The sequence below is a fragment of the Triplophysa rosa genome, linkage group LG20 (assembly GCF_024868665.1).
Source record: "Triplophysa rosa linkage group LG20, Trosa_1v2, whole genome shotgun sequence".
Classification (NCBI taxonomy): Eukaryota; Metazoa; Chordata; class Actinopteri; order Cypriniformes; family Nemacheilidae; genus Triplophysa; species Triplophysa rosa.
Window position 1 is genome coordinate 9,023,149 of NC_079909.1, and position 20,539 is coordinate 9,043,687.

At 38.0% G+C, this 20,539-nt stretch overlaps 1 protein-coding gene across 7 annotated transcripts in view; it reads left to right on the forward strand.

The window, feature by feature from the left end:
* Window positions 1-20,539, forward strand: part of LOC130571242 (inactive N-acetylated-alpha-linked acidic dipeptidase-like protein 2) — a 218,607-nt gene that overhangs the window by 99,701 nt on the left and 98,367 nt on the right. For all 7 annotated transcript variants that reach the window (XM_057362095.1, XM_057362090.1, XM_057362091.1 and 4 more), the window contains 3 exons: window positions 6,873-7,134; window positions 12,008-12,118; window positions 15,399-15,537. In XM_057362095.1, the coding sequence (XP_057218078.1) occupies window positions 6,873-7,134; window positions 12,008-12,118; window positions 15,399-15,537 (512 nt within the window). The remainder of the gene's footprint in view (window positions 1-6,872; window positions 7,135-12,007; window positions 12,119-15,398; window positions 15,538-20,539) is intronic.

Below are 20,539 nucleotides of genomic sequence, written 5' to 3' on the forward strand. Positions count from 1 at the left end.
TTCAGAATGATCTACGATGATAGTTCTGGTGTGGGATTTGTCATGGAACCCCAGTTTGTACACTGTTCATTAAAAAGTACTCTCAGTAATTTCTTTGCAAAAGCCTTTATACCGATCACTCATTCGGGCGATGTGTGCCAGGCGATGATAACAGTGACCCCTCACACAGGAAGCCGCTCACCTCTCCCTCACCTGCCGTTTTAATCTCCTCTGCCATTTTCTGTTTACACCGTGCCATGTCGTGGCTCCTCTGTTTTCGCGTTTGAAGTGCTAATAGTCTCATGAAAGCTCTAATCCCCTTTTGCATTCATTGATCCATAATGCATTCTCAGTTACACGTGTGTGTTTAATGTGGCCCTCGGTGCTGATGTGCTACGGAAGCAGGAAAGTGAAGAAAATGACTGTGTACTTGCTTTGGAGACCTGCACTTAAGCTCGGAAGAGAAGAGGGAAATGGTGGAAAAGAGAATATCGGGAGATGTCAGGGGCTCAGATGCATTGCTATGCTGAGGCTGTGTGTTTACGACCGGGTCCCCGGGGCATTACACCCAGGGCTATGGTTTTGAGACCATCAATCACCCACGCGCACACAAACATACTCTTACGCACACGACTCCTCCTTCACATCTACCCGCATTAACATGCAGCCGGAGCTTATGGAAACATCAGCATGCAACCGTCGTGGCTCGTCTTACCACAGTCAATTTTCAGTGTTTCCTCCAATTTTGCTCCGGCAATTAAGACATAATCATAACATTAATAAGGACTTTTTTCTCATTAGCTCTGCAATCGATCACACACTGCTTATTCTCGAGGAAATACTTGTGGTTAAAATGATTTATAACAGCGCTTTTAGTCTATACATTGGATTCTCATCACCCCATCAGCTTCCTCCGAGCTAGAAAATGCACATGGGCTCTACGGTTACATCATGCAATCTGAACTTTTTATGATAGATTTTCCATGTTAAATAGACTCAGTCTTTCTTCGCACCTGCGACCCTCCATCCCCTCATTACAGTTTTGTGCGATTAGTGATTAAAACTTCCGAAAAGTTACTCGAGAATTAAACCAATTACAGCATTCTCATAAAGATGAATAGAGACAGGAGAGCCCCGAGTGGACCCACCGTGGAGAGAGTTTATGCTTATGAACAATTGATTTATTATGGTAATTAGAGCCCCAAAAGTTTTACCGGGTTGACTGTTGTTTTATTGATCTGCATGTGTTCCTGGCGATGGCTGCAGCTGGGAGTCTGGGGACTGTTGGGCCTGATCATTGTGGATGAAGGTGTGCCAGATATCTGTGCTAAGAAAAGACTCTGAACGTTCTGGATGTTTGCCTGGAATGCGTAAAAATGCAATTGTGAATTATTTAGTCTCCATTTTTCATAGGATGAAACATCTGCAGTGCATATCATGACATGTAATAGATCACGTTGTGGCAGTGATTTTAAAGATGAGGTAGCTGTTTGACCCTATTTAAGGAAACATTTATAAAGAGAGTTTTGTATTCTCAGAATATCTATGATGGCTCTATTTATGCTTTAGTCACAGGTTCATATTTTGTGGACGCTCTCCTCCTACTCTGATGAGACATCCGACCATGTTTCTTGTTTTTACTTTTAATGAAGAAATATAAAAACTAGAGAATAACATAAAATGAATCATTTAACAACTATTCTGTGTCTCAAGAGAAACGTTCTCTAATTAAAGTGTTACGGACGGCCAGAGAGACAAAATGGTACAGATAAGCTGTTTTACTCGCCTGTACCGAGACACAGTCGACTAGATTCAAAAGCGTTTGTGAAAGTTTCTCAGTGTAAGTACAACTGCAACTATGTCAAATGACAAACCTAGAAAAAGTAAGCGAGAGAGAGAGAGAGAGAGGGTGAGAGAAAGTAAAGCTGTGAGCCAAAGCTTGGCCAAAGGGTAGGAGCTCAGTAATCCCCAGATCCGAGAGAGAAACTCCTCTTCCTTTCACACATGGGCTTGTCTGGATGCCAGCGTACAGGCTGTTCTTTGAGTTGTAGTGAGATGTGTGTCGAAGGCCAGTATCGTCTCACTGAAAACATCATAGTTGTGCCAAAAGGAGTTTGTTCAGGGCTGGGTAGTGCGAGACACAGCAAAGTGATGTGTGTAATTTTTTTTATCTTAAAATTTTTCTGCGGTCCTGACATAATGTGCAGATCTACTGTACACAACTATCAAAAAGCCATTCGAAGGTACAATGGACCTTTTTCACTTTTTCGGGTTTCTCAGCAGCGGAAGTCATCATAGTTGTTTAAACTTCTGTAGCGGTGAATGGAAGACTACCACAAATATATTATGAATAGCAAAAGAAAAACTCAACAATAGTGTTTTCAATGAAATTGCTACGGCCTGTCCGACCGGGGAAAAGTCCCGGTATGCCAGATGGCCAGTCCGCCCCTGCTGATGACCGTTAAACGCGTCATCACAGCCTTGTGAAAAAGGTCCATCTTCTGAACAAGCAGCATTGGAAAATTCATGCTTTTGTCTGTCTGCCTTCATCATCTGAAATGCTGGGATAAACAGTATAGAGAATGGATCTAATGTGCGTGTGTGTGTGTGTGTGTCATATGTTGGCTTAATTATATTAAATATATATCTCTTACATACTGTATATTATATGTGGTATATTATGTAAATAAATTAACTGAAGCGCAAACTTAAACAGGTGACGTTATCCAAGGAAACCAATAAGGAGCTAATAGGTAACTTGGAAACAGTCAAGGAACTAATTAACATTAAGGTATGTCATATTTATTATGATAAGCTAAGTTTTATATTACCCCTCTCTGTATTGATTTACTCAGAATGAGGACAAACAATCACAGACGAACTTGATGTTTTGCATTACTGATTTAAATGTGGAAGAATCTCTTGTGGGCTTCCATCTTGCCAGAGAAGTGCGTCCTTTTCTGTGAGTTCAAGGAAAGTTTAATGTTTTGATTTTCTTTTACTGTGCAAGTCAGAGATTGGCCCTTTCATTGAATGCGGTATAATATTTATAAAATATTAAAATATTATACTGTATGTGTTGAATACCTAGCAATATGGTATAATATTATATTTTATATAATATTTATGTTATATAATATTATATATTATTTAATATAATATATTATACTATATTATATTGTATATTATTTAATCAACCTTTCAGCCAATTTGACCTGTGACACCTTGTTTTCGATGAGAAAACAATTTAACTGGATGTTCATTAACCTTACCGCAGGTATAAATAACACTATATATTCTGTAAAGCATATTCATCATATTGCAATTTCATGCTTTCCGTTTGCTTTATAAAACCTTCAAAGCCTATTTGCATATATTTTTTCCACTCTGTTTTAGACCCCCGTTACAGGTACTGAACATCTAAAGCAATAAACAAATCTGCATTAAACAACATTTCCTGCAATGCATTTTTCCGAAGTGTTTTCATTACGTAAAATAGCCGGAAACCTGTCATTTCCATTTTTGAATTAACGCTGCAAAATATGCAAACACGTTTAAACAATTACCATGGCCTGTGATGATTCCAAGCTGACATTTGTGGAATTTGTATGTGTGAAGCGGAAATATTTGTAAGCTGTGGTAATGACTTGGTAATTAATATACCAAATGCAAAATTCAGCGGATGGTTGAGTTTCCCTGGAACACAAAGATCAAATCAAACTCATCTACGTTTTTTCTATAACAGACCGAAGAAGGTCACGGCTTTGGAAATGTTCCGCTCTGAAAGATGGCGAGGTCAGATACTTTTCTGTGGAATGAAAGCTTCCACAGATATCTTCGATCTCTTTTTCCCTTTATCACACTACGGGCCCTTGAAGGACCCCAGGGGGAGAAAAAAGCTGAGCGCTTTTATCTGGTGTTGAACCCGCTAGCGCCGGTATTATCATCCATAATAGCGCAGCCACACTTCAGTAGCCACCCATCCAGCCTCTGTCAAGCACACTCGCCTCACCCGAGCAAAACCCAAGTGACCACCTGCAAGATCCATCAGCTGTCAGTCATCTCCAATCGACCGTATTTAATTAAAGAGGCCAGGGCTTCATTCTTCCATTCCTAACATATTTGCTCAACAAAAAGATGAAGAATTGCTTCCACAAAAGCGTCATTCAGTGGCATCTTCCTAACAAAGAGAATTACAGCGCATGCAGTTGTTTGATATCGCTATATTCAGTCTGATAGGATAATTGCTCTGAAGCTTGGAGAGATGAAGCTTCATCTGGTTGCTTTGTTGACAGGTTTCCTGTGTGAAATAGCTTATTTTTGCTGCTTGACAGGAGTGCAGGGCTACTCTCCTGATGTCTATATTAGTCTCAGTAACAGATGGTGCCGAGTTAAGAATCTGCCACTGCGAGGTTTCCGGAGCTTCTCTGTTTGCCAGCCAGTGGCGTCAGCTATCCAGGCTTGTGTGAGGTAGTGACTGATCTTTACTCCAGACTCGAGAGGAAACATCAGTCATCAGGTCATGTTGTTTGGAGTAACACGCTCCACAAGGGTTGCCTGACAAGGGGTCGAATTTGCTGTGACCGGTAGCTTTCACGCGTAGTGATTCGCTTCAGCGTTCAACTCCGATCTCTGTTGTAATAGGTCGATTGGTTGTCCACTGGTTTGACCTACTGGCACGGTATTGAGATTATTGAGTGAATGAGTGATGGAGTAATGTACTTCGCCATACATTACGCAGTGTCTGATTGTGTCACGTGTAATCAGTTAACTAATGGCTGGAATACACTACAAGACTTTTAAAATCCGAACAGGTTTTTTAAACTAGACATCATACACTTGCAGACTTTTTGAAAGTTTCAGATAGAAACACACTAACTGATCAAATCTGCAGACTGGCACAGACTTACTGCAACAAGTCCAGACTGAAAATCTGAGCAAAAGTCTTGTATTGTATTTTAGCCTTTAACTATTACAAAGTATCTGTTAATTGAAATGAAATAAAATATAGACCTATATATTGTCTGAAAGTGTCAACTCAACAAACATTAGAACTGTTAAAATAAGTTGAAATAAGCTAATATTATTAGCTGAATTTAAGCAAAATAACAAATTTGAGCGTACCAAAATTGCTAAAACATATAATTTCTCCAATGAAATGTGGCCTCTAACATATAAACTTGTGTGATGTATTTTTTCTATTGGTTTGTTTTGTAAAGTCAACGCTTTAATGTATTGACTTAACGTTAAAGCTACTGGAAAACCTGCTGCAAAACTACAGCAAAGTTTAACAGTGTGGTTGCTCTTCATTCGGTCACACAATCGTTTGAGGACCGCTTTCTCAATGAATAATATTCTGGGTTACTTTTAGTCTTGCACCAGCAGCAGTGAGGGAGAAGAAGCATTACCTGAGAGAGGTCAGGAATCATCCTCTTCACTCATGCAGAGCACACTTTTAATTAGATTACCCAGGCACCCATGCACAGCCACGAGGGATTGGACACACTCCGTCAGGTCACGCCGGCTGAACATAGGGCCGGACCGCTTGTCTGCTCTCCTGAATTATTGGATGAGTACGCTGCTCGAGAACCTATAAGGAAACTCTCAACGTGGTGCATTTCAGCACAGTGAGAATTTCAAGATTTGTCTCTCGGGAACAATAGCTATTGAAGTTTATTGGTTAAGTTTACTGGAGCCAGACAATAACGTTGATTCTCGACGTGCAGCCGTCTGTGTTCAGAGGCAGCTAAATGACTATGATAAATGTGTGATAGATCCAGTCGAAATCAACCGGTCTTTGTTTTCGCCCAGTGGAAGACATTTTTCCATTCATCAGGTATCTGATTGGGAAGCTATGTATTGTTGTCTCGTACACTCGAACCCTGTTTAAATGCGAAAATTTGTGTGGAAAAGAAGCAAAAATGCAAAACAGAACTGAAATGTATGCAGAATGTTTGTATTGCGCAGTGTGAAGCGAGCAAAACAATGCTCTTGATTTCCTCTGCATTTTAATTGTGCCGTGCAAAATATTCAGGTTTTTCGTGTGGTTCTGACAATAAACTACCGAATAATTCAATAGGCTGAACCTCTCTCACCTGAAAACGCATTATACTGTAATAAGAAATGTCGTTGTTATTAGAGAAGAGAAACAGTCTGTCACAATATGCATTTAGGTAACGGATATTGTTAATGTCATGTGGCAATGATCAAGGTTGTTAATGTCCGCATATTCATCATACGGCTAGAAACAAAAACGCAGTCAAATGATTTATAGTCTCTGGAGGCTCTCTGCTTTCTTTTACACTTCAATTCATTTTGTTTTGAAGATTGAAAGAATGGGCAGGCCTGCTGCGCCACCTTATAAAATCGCAGAGCGAGCGTCCGCATGCTGATGGGCCTCGCAAAGTTAAAAAGTTACAAGATAACAATGTGTTTCTCTTTGTGCCTTCCACGTGCCGTGACGGGTAAGGAAATAAGCAGAGGCGAGCTGCCAGAGCACCTTAGCCGTGCTTCGCTTCTTCCTCTCATGGTTAACCGTCTGTTGCTAATTCACTTTCTCTCACGGCAATCCTTTTTTAATAGTGCATCCGTTTGTTCGGGAGACAATTGATTCCCAGCGCTGCCATATTCATCAGTTACATTAACTGAAGCTTGTCCAGAATATGAATTATGGAGGCCTTCTCTGCATTGCTGTCCTAGGATCCTAGCTGCGGCTTCACATCAATAGACCATGTAAATACCTTCGAGGAAAACAAATGTTAACCTAAAGTCAACAATGTACTAATTACACTAATGATAATGAGACTCGCGCATATTCATCACGGCTTAGTTAAAAGCTGTCTTCTTCAAATAGATGCATTTGTTGACGTCCCTTTCTCGCTGTGGCTTTTCAGGTACCTTGACAGCTTGTCTGGTCTCAAAGAGGTGCCCAAGGTGAAGTACATCGCTCAGCGGTGGGAGGGGCTTGGGCTGAAAGACGTCCAGGTGACCAATCACACGGCGCTTCTGAGCTGTCCTGGACCCGCCCTCAGCAGGATTATTATTAAGAGCAGTAACCAGTGTTACGTGCCCAGCGGAGCGAGGTGTGACCAACCATCCACAGCTACGACGGAACCGTTTGGCTTTGCTGCATATTCGGCTGTGGGAAGTCTAGAGGTAAAATGAAACTTTATTACATTATACAGTATTACAAAACACAAATGCTGTGTCTGAAATCACGTTCACTTTCACATTTAGGGAAGAGTAAATTTGCTAACAATAATGATTTAACCATAATCATACTAGTTTGTCAGGAAAAAAAGTTAAAAGTTAAAGGGATAGATCACTCAAAAATGAACATTCTTTCATCGTTTACTCACCCTCATGTCATTAGAAACCTGACTTTCTTTTGCAAAACACAAAAGCAGGTATTTTGATTAATGTTGGTAACAGAACAACATTGGCCCCCCATTGACTTCCATTGTATGACCACTGAGACGTTTCTCAAAATATCTTATTTTGTGTGCCACAGGAAAAAAACAGGTTTGTAACATGAGGATGGAAAAATGATGACTGAATTTTTGGGTGAACTATCCCTTTAATAGCAAATATTGAATTGTTTGCAATACCTTGATGTGAAGCTGTACATTGTAAATCATAGTGTGTCATGGATATAAAATAGAGAATAAAGTTGCTCACTAAAACTTGTTCAGTACCAAGTGACTGACACCCTGTAGTGTGCACTCTATAGTGAACAGGGAGCTATTTCCAAGCTGTAAATTGTTGAGTGGAACTGCACGAAAAAAGCTGTCAATAACTGAATTAATGTGAAATAGCACGCAAACCCACACTCACTTTCACAGCCCTGAACACTTTCAAATCCCTGAACACTTCCACAGTCCTGTACACGACGTAGCACCGTAAGGTTAAAACAAATCCATAATGCAAGAACCCATTTCATACATGTGTGATATATTCTCTGGCTATTTTTGGAGGTTATTATGCTTTCTGTCTCTGAAGGAAACGGAAAATGTCGAAGCACTGCCATTAGACTTTTCAAACCAGACACATTGTATCTGAACAAACTGTATTAAAAAGTTCTTGTAGTTAGTAACAGGCTGTCTTTGATTTCGTCCTTTGGAATGGGGGTCAAAGTCATCCATCATAACATTGCACAAACTCCAAAGGCTCCAATGTAAATTAAACTGCATTTGCAATGTCTGAAAATCAGTGGGGAAAAACAAATATGACTGGCTTGATGGATGAAACGCCCGGGATCTCCTGCTGGGACGTCAGTGAATCTTCAGCTATCCTTAGCAGCCTAGGGGTCACTGGGCATTTCACATTACCAACTCCCAGCTTTACAACTGAGCTTAAAAATTCAACACCTTTCACACTGAGCACATAGATTTACATGATTTACGTCACTTATCCATATACCACCATTTGAATGTTTTTTTGTATTATATACTGTACAGCTGCAGAAAAAAAAATACCATTCCAAATTTTCATTGAATCAGTATTTCTAGATGTAGATGTAATGTAGATGTGGCCATTCTAGTCCAGTGTCTGTTGATTTTCAACAAAATCAAACCTCAGCAGTGACATAAAGCATCTTTTCTGTTATTTTGATCTGTTTCTCCAGTTTTTATTTTCTGTAAATTAATGTAAATAGAAACAATATTTTTATTTGAAATTTGGGAGAAATATTGTTAGTAGTTTACAGCATAAAGCAAAACTGATCATTTCACCTAAACACCAATCTAGTATCTTCAGAAAAACTGAAAATAATTTGGTCTCTTAATTTTTTTCCGTGTCTGTATATTTCTGTTAAGTTAACCACATCAAAAAGTACACAATAAAGCGATTTTTACTAGTACCAACAAGTCAATGTTCAGTAAACAAACAAATCCCATGTTGCTTTCAGACATTTCTGAATGGCAGCATTTCTACATTTTGAAATGTCATTTTCTCCTTAGCATTTGTCACCAACCCAAATGGCCAAATCATTTAAAGAGTAAATAAGAAGCAAACAAACCCTCGAAGCCGCATGTAATTTGATAGTTTGTGCTCATTTCTGTGCAGGCTTTGCCTCCGGTCAGTAATACGTTTGAGGGGCTCCCGAGGGTAATTAGTTTTGATGAGTTAAATCCTCTCTGTTCCCCGGCTCCCTCTCTTCACACCGTATTAGTGATGATCAGGTGCAGGCACAGAGCTTTCACTGCCTTGTATTATACTAAGAGGAATGATAGGTCAGGTGATGTCGTTCATGTTCAGGCCACAAAAAGATGTTCAGGCCACAGAAAGCTGAAACGGGGACACCCTGTTGCTATTAAATGCATTTTAACCTTGGCCTATCAAAAAAATGTGTTAGTACAATATTAATGTTTTACATACTTTATTGCAAAGCCATTGAAATAGTCATAGGCTATGTTTACATGCACCCATTTTCGTCAATCCGAATGAATTAAATCTGATTGCAGATTATGAAAGTGCTGTTTACATGTCCCTTAAACGTTGCAATACGGTTAAAAAATGTGTTTACTACATGTAGGCTACATGAAATATATTCCGAACAGAACTTCTGCACAAGCGCACAGCTAGGGTTGCGTAACAAATTCAGTCCAATGGCCATTCAAAAGTCAAAACGACTCAAAAACGATATCATATGACCTCAAATTAACATCTAATAAACAACGTTATTCCACTTTTAACCTGCGAGAAAAAAAAGTGACAACCGTTTAAAAAGTACTTTAAATGCCTGGCAACGCTGGCCACGGACCTGGCAACACTGCGCCCAGCATCAAACATCTCATTTTAAACTTTGTCTCTGGATGGATGTATAAGACAGTCAATATAGTTAGTATTTTCACACTTGCAAAGAAAACAACGTTTTCGAATAACACAACATTCTTTATTTGCTTTATGTAAATGTAAATGGGGGGGGGTAACATAACAAAACACAAGGCTATAAAACATGACACCAAGGACAAGGACTAACCACACCTAACCAGACTAAGACAACACTTGAATTAAATACAAAATAACTAAACTACACTGACAAGACAGGAACTCACCACATATGACACACACACAACAGTACAGTGAAGCAAGAGGACTATATAAAGGGGACTAAATCAAGAAGGGGACAGGTGCGGGACATGAACTAATTAACAAGCAATAACGAGACGAAAGGGCGGTAACAGAGACCCCACACTGGAGAGAGGAGTATATGGAATGCCAAAACTGACTCTCCACATAAAACAAGAGGTTCTATCATGGTTCTGCCACTAGGTCAAGAAAAGCAAGACAAGGTGGGGCAGAACCATGACACTCTTTCAATCCGATCGAAATTTAGATCGTATCGACTTCAATCCGATTGATTAAGGTGTTTACTGTACATGAAGGCTTTTTGGTCCGATTGAGCCATCAATCCGATGACAAGTGGATTATTTGGTTGCATGTAAACGTGGCTGTTGATGCATGAGTCACATACTGTACTAACATGCATTGCATTACATTTGGATTCACCTTTATACATTTTAATGTTACGGAGACAATAAAATATTTACATAAGTTCAGCTTATATAGTTTCTTGGATTCAAAGTTACATTTATATTCTATTTTGCAGTACTGCCCCATTGTCTCAGGGGTCATTTAGAGAAGATTTGTGCATGAACTAAAACTGCCTATTGTTTAGATTTTAAAGATCCATGCAGTCATTGTTATACAGTATTGAAGACAGCGTTGGGAATTTAATGTACACAGAGAAAATGCCTTCTCTCTATGGTTTGCCTATTGCTGTGGTTGTGAGTTTCCTTTGATGCTTGAGCTGTACTGTTGGGAGTGGTCATTTGTATTCATTTAAAATCGATTTTAGTTATATAACTAAACGCAGTGATGAGGTGATGAAATGCTCGAGCAACTCCCTGAGAAAGATACAGCTGGTGTGTTAGCCTAACTACAATCAGAATCATACATGTATGTTTACAGTACTGAAAGTTAAATTAGACACACACACACGAGAACATAAATCAGGTTCTTCCTGATCATTTCCTGCTTCTTAGTATGTAAATATTAAAAAGAAATGAGGATTGAAGTGGATCATTTGAATTCATACAAGATGTTTCTCCGCACTCTCTGGCCTCTAATAGTGTTGGATGATCGGGACACATTTAGCATTCTCCTCAAAATAATGTTTAATTACTGCGTGGAAATGTCTTTCCGCTCTTCAGTCATGTAGCCTACTTTAGATGCGAAAACAATTGTTATTTTTCTCTCTCTGACCGCAGTGAGATGACTCGTGAAAGGAGATGCTATTTGTCTGAAGGGCCGATGTCTGAAGTCTCCACAATGCATGCCCTTGTTAATTTCATTACCTTAATGACAGCCTCTCAGTTCAACTCCCATCCATTCCCAATTTCCTGTCCCTTCTTCGGGCATTGACGGAACACCTTTATAATGCAAATGCAGGCATTAGTGATGAATCTCATCTTTCAGTGGTCTCCTGGTTTTTTTTATTCTAGCGACATGCACTTCCCTGCCCGGAATCATGTTTCATTCCCCCCTCTGGCCTAATGAAAAATGAATTGAGCTCAGGTAATGCATTTCCATTTGGGATCTCTCTGGGCTTTAAATAGCATGTTAGTTGACCCCGCCTCATCAGCTGGACGTACCGCTTTCCTTAAACTCAGATTTTGGTGTATGAAGCCAATGATGAATCAGTGTCTTAGCCCCCAGATGCTGTGAATCTGCCTTGAATTCCTTCAGGACTTTGACATCTGTGCTACATCGGCATGTGATTTATGGCATGACAGCTAATATATGTACTCGTTCCCTGTTACACACAGCCTGAGATGTTCACTTTGTTTTTCTGCTGTGCTGTATGTGAATAATGTGACAACAGGTTTTATGGGGTGTGTTACAAGTCACAGTTACAAATCAGAGGCTTGTTATTCTTCACGCACAGACAGAACAATGGGGGAGAACCTTTCCGTTCGCCATTTTGAAAATGTACATGTTTTCAGATGTTTTTCTCTTTCTTTTCAAGGCAGAGGTTGTGGATGTTCAGTATGGAAGCCCAGAAGATTTGAGACGTGCTCAAAACGTGAGCAATAAAATTGCGCTGATGAAACTGGGACAAGCACCTTTAATCTATAAGGTATATTTTAATTTTCTAGTGTTCATTAGTGCACATTTTTCATATTTCTGGAGCTCAGTATATGTTGAGCTCATTATATGTTGCTTATGGATCAATTGACTAACGTATTGTGTTTACGTATTCTAACAAAAACCTTCTCCTGTAGCTACCATTAACAACGGCAAGGTCAATTTCCAGGATATACAGAAACATACAAAATATACTGTAAATGCACCTGAATTATATTTTTTTATATAAATATTTTTTCACACTTTTGTGAAATAGACAGACAGAAATAGAAGTAACAATTGTTTGACATTCTAGTTCAGTGTAAAAGAATAGATTGAATCCATTAATAAGGTTCAGTCACTCATTAATGATGGAATTAAAATCTCATTAGACCAACAAATAACCATGATCATTAAAGTTGCTTTAATCACAGCAGTCATTTAATCAGGTTATTTTTATTATTTAATAGCTGTGCAGCTGTTTGAGAATTTGTTATACGTGATGTTACATGATTACACATAAACGAATATGATACAGCTCAAGTCATATCTTTGCCATTACTTATAATGTGAACTCATATCCAACAATGACTTGGCATTTATCTGATTTTAGATCCTTTCTGTCAGTCATTGGGATATCTTTAGTTGACAATACAGAAGAGTAAGGTGAAGAATGATGTTACTACCTGTTGGCTTTGTGGGCTTAATGTCCTCCACGCTCTCAATAAGGTCCTCACCCTTTAGTAGTGTTCACACCTGGCTCATTATTACTGTATGATAGAGATGACATCAACTGCTGTTAATAGCTCACAATAGTGACATATGAAACATGTATTGATGCTTTTTAATCCCAATAAACATGTATATGATTAATGGGTGGTATGGTAATAGAAGTGTTTTTATATTTCATAAGACATCATTCTTGCTGTAAGGTATTCAATGTATTTTCCATCCTCAAGGACAGATATAATAGCCGTATTAAATGGCATGCATACTTTCGATCTTGAAGAAATCTGCGCATATCACTCCCATCCTTCACCAACTTCACTGGCTTCCTGTGCCCAAACGTATTCAGTTCAAACTCTTAGTTTTAGTTTATAAGGCCCATAATGGCCTAGCACCTCAATATCTAGTTGAGTTAGTGTCACCATATGTTCCTGCACGGACTCGCAGATCTAGCAATGATAACTTGCTTGTTGTGCCCAAGTATAAACTCTCTACGGTGGGTGGCAGAGCCTTCTGTATTATAGGCCCTAAGATATGGAATAAGCTGCCCCATAATGTTCGTGCCGCCTCCTCTCTCCAGACCTTTAAGTCTCAACTTAAAACTCATCTATTTACTCTGTTCTCTAAATAACTCTTCTAACTCTATGCTTCCCCTTTCATCAACTTTCACCATATGATTGCGAGACCTTTTATTGTTAATTAACTGTAGTTTCTTGTTGTCAACACTTGTTTGTATGATTGTTCCCTCTGATTGTTTGGTGTATTATGTCTGCCAATTGCTTGTATTACTTTGTAAAGTGACCTTGGGTTCTTGAAAGGCGCTATAAAAAATAAACATATTATTATTATTATTATTATTATTGAATGCGCCCAGAAACCTTATGTCCTATAGCGAGGCTCGCATTTATTAGCACATGAATCACGTTTGAAAACCAGGATAGTTCCAGCTGTTATCATTGTACGGTAAAGGTAATACTGACCTTTGAGAGTATTAGACTCTTGATTTGTATTCCAGGCCTGTGCCAGGCACTTTCGGCTATCATTTGTTTGGGAAGAGTTATTGATTTTCTTTAAAGTGAGTGATTATGCTCAGTCTGTGAGGATCAAGCTTTTTGACTGCTCCTCTTCAGACAATTAAGCCTGCGAAATGATGGCACGTTTGATCTGAGACCTTGATATAGCATCTCTGTCGCAACGCACCCTCCTTCACCGACGCAGTCCTCCCAGCACATGCAGATAAAGCAAATTCGACAAGCAACATTTTGCTCCGTTTCAAAACAGACAATTTTATATGATTTTGAAAGGTTTATGGGGTACTTGTTTACGTCTCCCTTCACAGTTAAACAAGAATAATGACTCGTGATTTTATGCTTTGCGGCATGCGAATATCATAACAAACAGCATACCATAACAATACCTCAGGTATTTGCAGATTAGCTGTTTTTGAAAATGTTCTTATGTTCAATCCTTGGCTTTTAGAGGGGACTGAAACTGTCTTAACTTTGGTGTCAAGCCTCAAAATCATGTACCATTTAATAGGCACTTTAATATGTAATTTGCTGTAGTGTTCATGTACGTTGTAGATTTTACGCCCTCTTTGTCTTATTAAGGTTTTGTGATAAACCGGCCAATATGAAAGACGAATTACAGATCACAAAATCTCTTTAATTTCTCCCTTTAAATTATAACTCTTGATGTGTGTTACTGGATAACTGTTGGCTAACCAAAGTGTTTTGTGTGTATTGGAGACATAAAGTAAATGTCAAGTGCTGTGTGTTGAGTTGAGCTTATCCATGTTTCTATGACATCCTATGGTACTATATCTGTACGATAGTCAGATTTGTTACATTTATAGGATTTTATAGGACTAAGCACACTGCAGAAACATTAAAATGACCTAATCAAGGTATAAACAAATATTTAAAGTTAACTGAAAGAAACATGAATCAGATTCAGTATAAAAAACACTATAAATACAGAAAAAAATATTTTAACTATGCTTAAAAAAAGTTCAAGCAATAAAATATACTAAATTAAAAAAAATTGTGTTTTGGACAATATAAGTGAGAAATTCCATTTGTTCTATTCCTAACAAATAGTGTTGGTGTGAAATATATTGTGGTTTAGCTGATTTGGCAGAGCTGTTGGAAGCTTGCAAGCACAAAGCTGCCGAGTGTTCTCAGCTGTCTCACGCTGAAACACACACACTGACATGACTTGAGAGACTCATTAATTAGTATTGTTATTGTGCTTTTGTCCTCCCACATATGAGCCAGAAGAACATTGACATCAAGATACTTTGACTCTCTGACTCTCACAAACGATTTGGATTCAATGTTACTTACAGTGTAGACAACATAGGGGTAAACACTTACTGCACCTTCATAGTGTGGAGTTTGCACTTTATATTTACATATTACATTATGGGCATGAAAATTCAAGTGAAATGTTAAATTGAAAAATAAATGGATGTGTCGCATGTATTTCAAGTCTGTTTAACATATCTACATTGGGGTGTGTTAAGATTGTGATGCTTTGTTTTAAGATCATATCTCATGTCTCCACAGCTCTCTCTCCTGGAGGAGCTGGGGTTTGGTGGTTCTCTTCTGTATGTAGATCCCTGTGATAGTTCCTTTGGAAATAAAACCTTTGGCGTGACGCTGAACCCAGGTGGGAATCCATCGTCTCAAGAAGCCCCCAGAACCAGTACGTTTCTGAAACCTCCCTTACACCCTATTAACCTTTTCACTGTCATCAAACTTTGACTTTTTATTTGCCTTTGTATATTATCAGCTCTCTAATGTACTGTATAGTTTTACTAAAATATGATTTAGTCTGGCATTCAAAAAGTAATCGGTGAGTCTGAGGAGTCCAATGGAGATGTGGCCCTCCCAGACATAGGGCAGTTCGATTAGAAATGCAGAAAGAAAGAGATCTTTTTTTTACATTACTTTGCTTGACAGTAAGGTTGTAAACTCATTGCCAGATTGGTTATAGAGTCACACTCAAAAAGTCAATAAAAGATTTTCAAAGTGAAGTGTAAATTGCTCTTTCTTTAAAAAAAATCCTTGACTTTTGTTATCCGGTACTCACACATCTCAACAGTGAGAGCAAGAATTATGATTTTCTACTTCTGGGTGTTTATCACTAAATGCCCTTGAACAGCTTTTTTGCTAATAACAACATACACATTCAAATTATACTTTCAAATGCTGAAAGGAATTGCCTAAACTAAGGCTGTACAGTCTTTACATCTCAAATTTAGATTGTGTACCTTGATCGTCTAAACCTACAGTTTACAGAAAAATGTTCTGTTCTGAAAAACTGTATTTAAAAGGATAGTTCACCTAAATAAGAAAAATGTTCATGTTGTTGCGAATAAAGAAAAAATGATAAAGTAATGAAATTGGAGTCAGTACCTGATAATAGGTTTGTCATTTTGTGTAAACTATTCTTAAAAAATGTTATAATGACAGTGCTCCATCATGCAAGTGAAAAATCTGCAGCATGCTCTGTCCGTGGTTCTGAAAGTCAGCAAACCATGTGCATCTGGGCTGCTGTCCGTGGTGCTGAAAAGCAAACTACTGTATTTTAGTGTGCCGCCCGTGACAGAAGACCTTAGCGCAACCGATGCTGACCCTGGCTCTCTGCAGCACAGGATCACTGGGATGTGTCATTACTGAAGTGATAGCATGGGCTTACAGCAGGCCGTGGAGTCAGGCCACGACGGAGCCTGCAAACAGATGTCTTAGCAGATGTTGCGTGGCTGTTACCTCTTTGGTACAGCCCTTTGTCAGACTTCTCGGCAGGAGCTCAGTGAAGATGCTGGGTGGTGGTTCAGATGAGTATAAATTATTCAGCTGGAATATTGTCCTTGCGTTTGTTTTGTTTGGCAACGAGAGAATGTATGCAGTGTGATCTGATGAACCAATACAGTAAACAGCAGATGTCAGAGGATTTTCATTATTATGTTGTCTTTATTTCATGTTTCTCTGGAATACTCGATTCTGATTGGTCGGTTCTGACTGATCACCCTGGATGGGTTAATTTTGTGACTCTGATATATACATAAAGTTAAGTCTGTTATTTCTGTCCTTTTCAGTCCATGTCATTTTGTTTCAAAAAGTAATTGCAAGAACAGTTGTTTCCCGAATACTCCTCTTATCTGACATTGGTTGGGCAAACAACTAGTAGGATTTACTTCAAGGTTATTTTAGTTTACTAAAAATAAAAATTTGTTTAAAAAAAAAAAGTTTTTGTTTATTGAAATCAAATAAAATATTGGCCTAAAAATTATTGGGAAAAAATAAACTGAAACAAGTTTAAAGCACTATAATAATAATAAACAAAACTAAAATTAATTAATCATATTTGTCAACATAAAAAATAAAATAATAAAATGACTAAAGCATATAACAAAGTTGCTAAACATTTAATTAAAATTAGTATAAAAACTAAACATCTAAAAATAAAAGCTAATTTATAATACATATTATAAATGATATAATATTAGTATAATATTATACATATTATTTATAGTAAATATTATATACAAAATAAAATATAATATACAAAATAAAACTAAAATCAAAACTATAATAACTCTAATTTTCTTAATTTTTTGTGTTAATTTGCATAATTTGTGGACCGCTTTTTATAAAATTTTACTTTATGGTCAAGTTTTTGCACACAGTTTTGTAAGTAAATGTGTGCAAAAATTTGACAAAAAATGTAAGTAGAATTTACTTGAAAATAAACTAAATAAATTTACACAAAAATATTAAGTAAATACTACTTGTTTTTTTGTAGTACCATCCCAAACTCACACCATTAGCCAAAGTTGTAGTGTCTGGCTGATCACGATGCTCAAATATTATTTGTTTAGGTTAGCTGACTAGTCCAAAAAATGTACATTGTTCCTTACATATTTTTTTAGCACATCCTGCAGGTGTGCTAAACAGAATAAACAGAATACTCTTGCTTTGACATGATCAACAGCTGGTGTCTGAATCTTTGATAGATGTAGTCAAACACAAATATTTCATCAGAGAAGTTTACAAAACATTATGAAGTATTGGTTGTGAAATATTGTTTTCTTGGTCTTTCACCCAATGCAAATGAATTATGAATAATGGCCATTCAAACCCGCTGCTGGTAAACACATATTGATCAGACCTGGCTGATGAAAAGAGTGATGAAAGTTTTGTAAGGTTTTGTTTTCCCTCAAGTTTTGTGCAAGAGACTTTTCTTTTGTTTTTGGCCTAATTATCAGCTGTACAGCATTAGCGGTGTTGTTTGCAGTCATGTCTTTGTTATTCTGGTACATTACCTGCTGGTACAGATAAAGTTCAATCAAAGCAGAGGCTTTTGAAAACATGTTGCTTAATCACCTGCTAAATGAAATTACTGTAGATACATTTTTACAGAGAGAACAATCAGAACTGCCAAGATGAACAAAGCCAGACATGTTAATGGATAGTTTTGCTTGTTGGTTTGGCTTAAATAGCGTTTATCTCATTCCATGTCTGTTTCTTCCCTGCATTGTAATTTGTACAGTGTTGGATGTCAGATTCATTCCAGGAACTCGTTTGCTTATGAGTGACACAAAACAAATAATGCGATGCCCTGAAGGCTCACATGGAAATATTTCTTCTGCCTCTAACACCAAAAGAGGAGGATAACAGCATTGATTCAATCAGAACAAATAGTTTGTGTACCTGAATTGTAGCCTCTGGAGAACACGTGTTGTGCGGTTTTATTGAGCCATGACTCTTTCTTATTTATTTTGTTTATTTTGGATAAATTCTCCCTGTCTTCCTGGTTGGGAAATGAGTCAATGGGGTGCTAGAGGACATAAAGGCAATCCCGGCGCATAAAAGCAACACTTTCTTTATTAGTCCTCTGCTCTGGTGTTTTTTTCCTTGCTGGATTGCATAATTTTGCTAACCCTTAAAGCCAGGCACATATCTAACAGAAAGATAGCGGAAAAACACGCGGGTAACTTCAAACGATTTTTACATGTTCATTTGAAATTGCTGACAGGTGGTTTTATTCACATGGAAAGAATTGTGTCCCCTGGGTGATTTAGAATCCTTGTTGATGGGAACAGAAGCCTTTGAATAGAAATGTAGTCATTTGCATATTTATTTAAATACGCCGCAGCTATGGGGGCCCATGTAGAAGCCTTTAATGAACAAATGCCTACCACTGCTGTCAGGAAGTGAGACGTCCTCTGTGCAATGTCACTCAGAAGCGTCGCAACGTGTCCCTTCTATCCCTTTGGTCTGACCGCTCCGCTAGGTCTCTCTCACTTCTGCCCTCTTTCTTTCCTTCTGCGTCTATTCATGCAAGTGTCACATCAAAAAATCAATAGACGCAAACAATGAACACTGTTCTGTATTACACATGAACGCAGGCAAGGGCAAAGGAAATGCAACAAAATGCAGGTGTTGCGATTTTTTTACTCTGTCTCTCTCTCTCTCTCTTTTAGTCTTGATAAGGGGTGTTCTTAGGTACCATGCAAAACATTGTATTTACAACAACAAGAATAAATGGTTACTTTTAGTAATGTTAATGAGAATAAAAGTCTTTATAGTTTGGCCTCAGTAGTTTTCAATCCGGGCACCCGCGGTGTATGTAGATAGAAATTCTAAAATGATAAAAACATAAATCTTATTTATGTAAGGTTTTTTATATGTTATGTACAGTATATCATATTGCATTTCTGTCAGTAGATGCTGCAGAAAATTACACACAGCATCTTTAAGGCTTGTCAATAGCAAACTAGCCCTGTAGGTAAACAAAACTACTTTTCACTGTGAGCGGGTTCAATCCCTTATTAGGATTAGACTAGAGTTCTTGGGCTGGATTCACAAAAGATTCTTAAGAAGAAAATTCTGCTTCACTGTCATATTTTTTTCTTAAATTCGAATTTCGAAAAAAACTCAAGAGACTTCTTACATTTATTTCTCAAGATTGATTTACAATGCATGTGTCATTTTATTTTTATGAAAAAAATGAAGATGTTCTTAAGAAAATATTAATAAATGTCTTAAGAACAGTTTTGTGAATCCGGCCCCTGGTTATTGTATTTATAAGATATATCATCTTAGTAATTAGATTACTTGGCATTTAACTTTCCCTTCACATTAGTGTAACTTCTGACTCACACAGCATTTGATCGCTTGCATCAATCAGTCTACTCACACACATGAAAATATGAACCATTGCCGCAAAAAGAGACAGAGAGCATCACAAAAGAATGAGTAACAACTTCTGATTACATTTGAGGAAGCTTTCTATACGGTGATTATCCTTCAAGCAGCGTTTTTGTTTGCCTGATGAGAGGCGTGATTGTTTGGGCTCCGGGCTCTTCATTAAAGAAATGCTTTACAGCAGAGACGCCCATGCCAGCACCTTCCCGCATCTCAGAGTCGAACCCGTGCATTCTTTTTACTTTCTGCTCTTAAAACCAATGAGCATTTGGAAGGCATTCAGGCTGAAAATGGCCTTTTCTGCCACTGCTATCATTTGATTGGTATTCCAGCTAATAGACATGCAAATAAAACAGAGGGTGCATTGCACTCCAGACAGAAATGTGGCACTTGGTCAATAACATTATGGAAATGTTGCTGCCGCTTCTCTAGCTCTTTGTCTGAGCGTGATAGCACCGCCCGCCAAAGTGAACAAGGGCCTTAAGTTGAAGAAA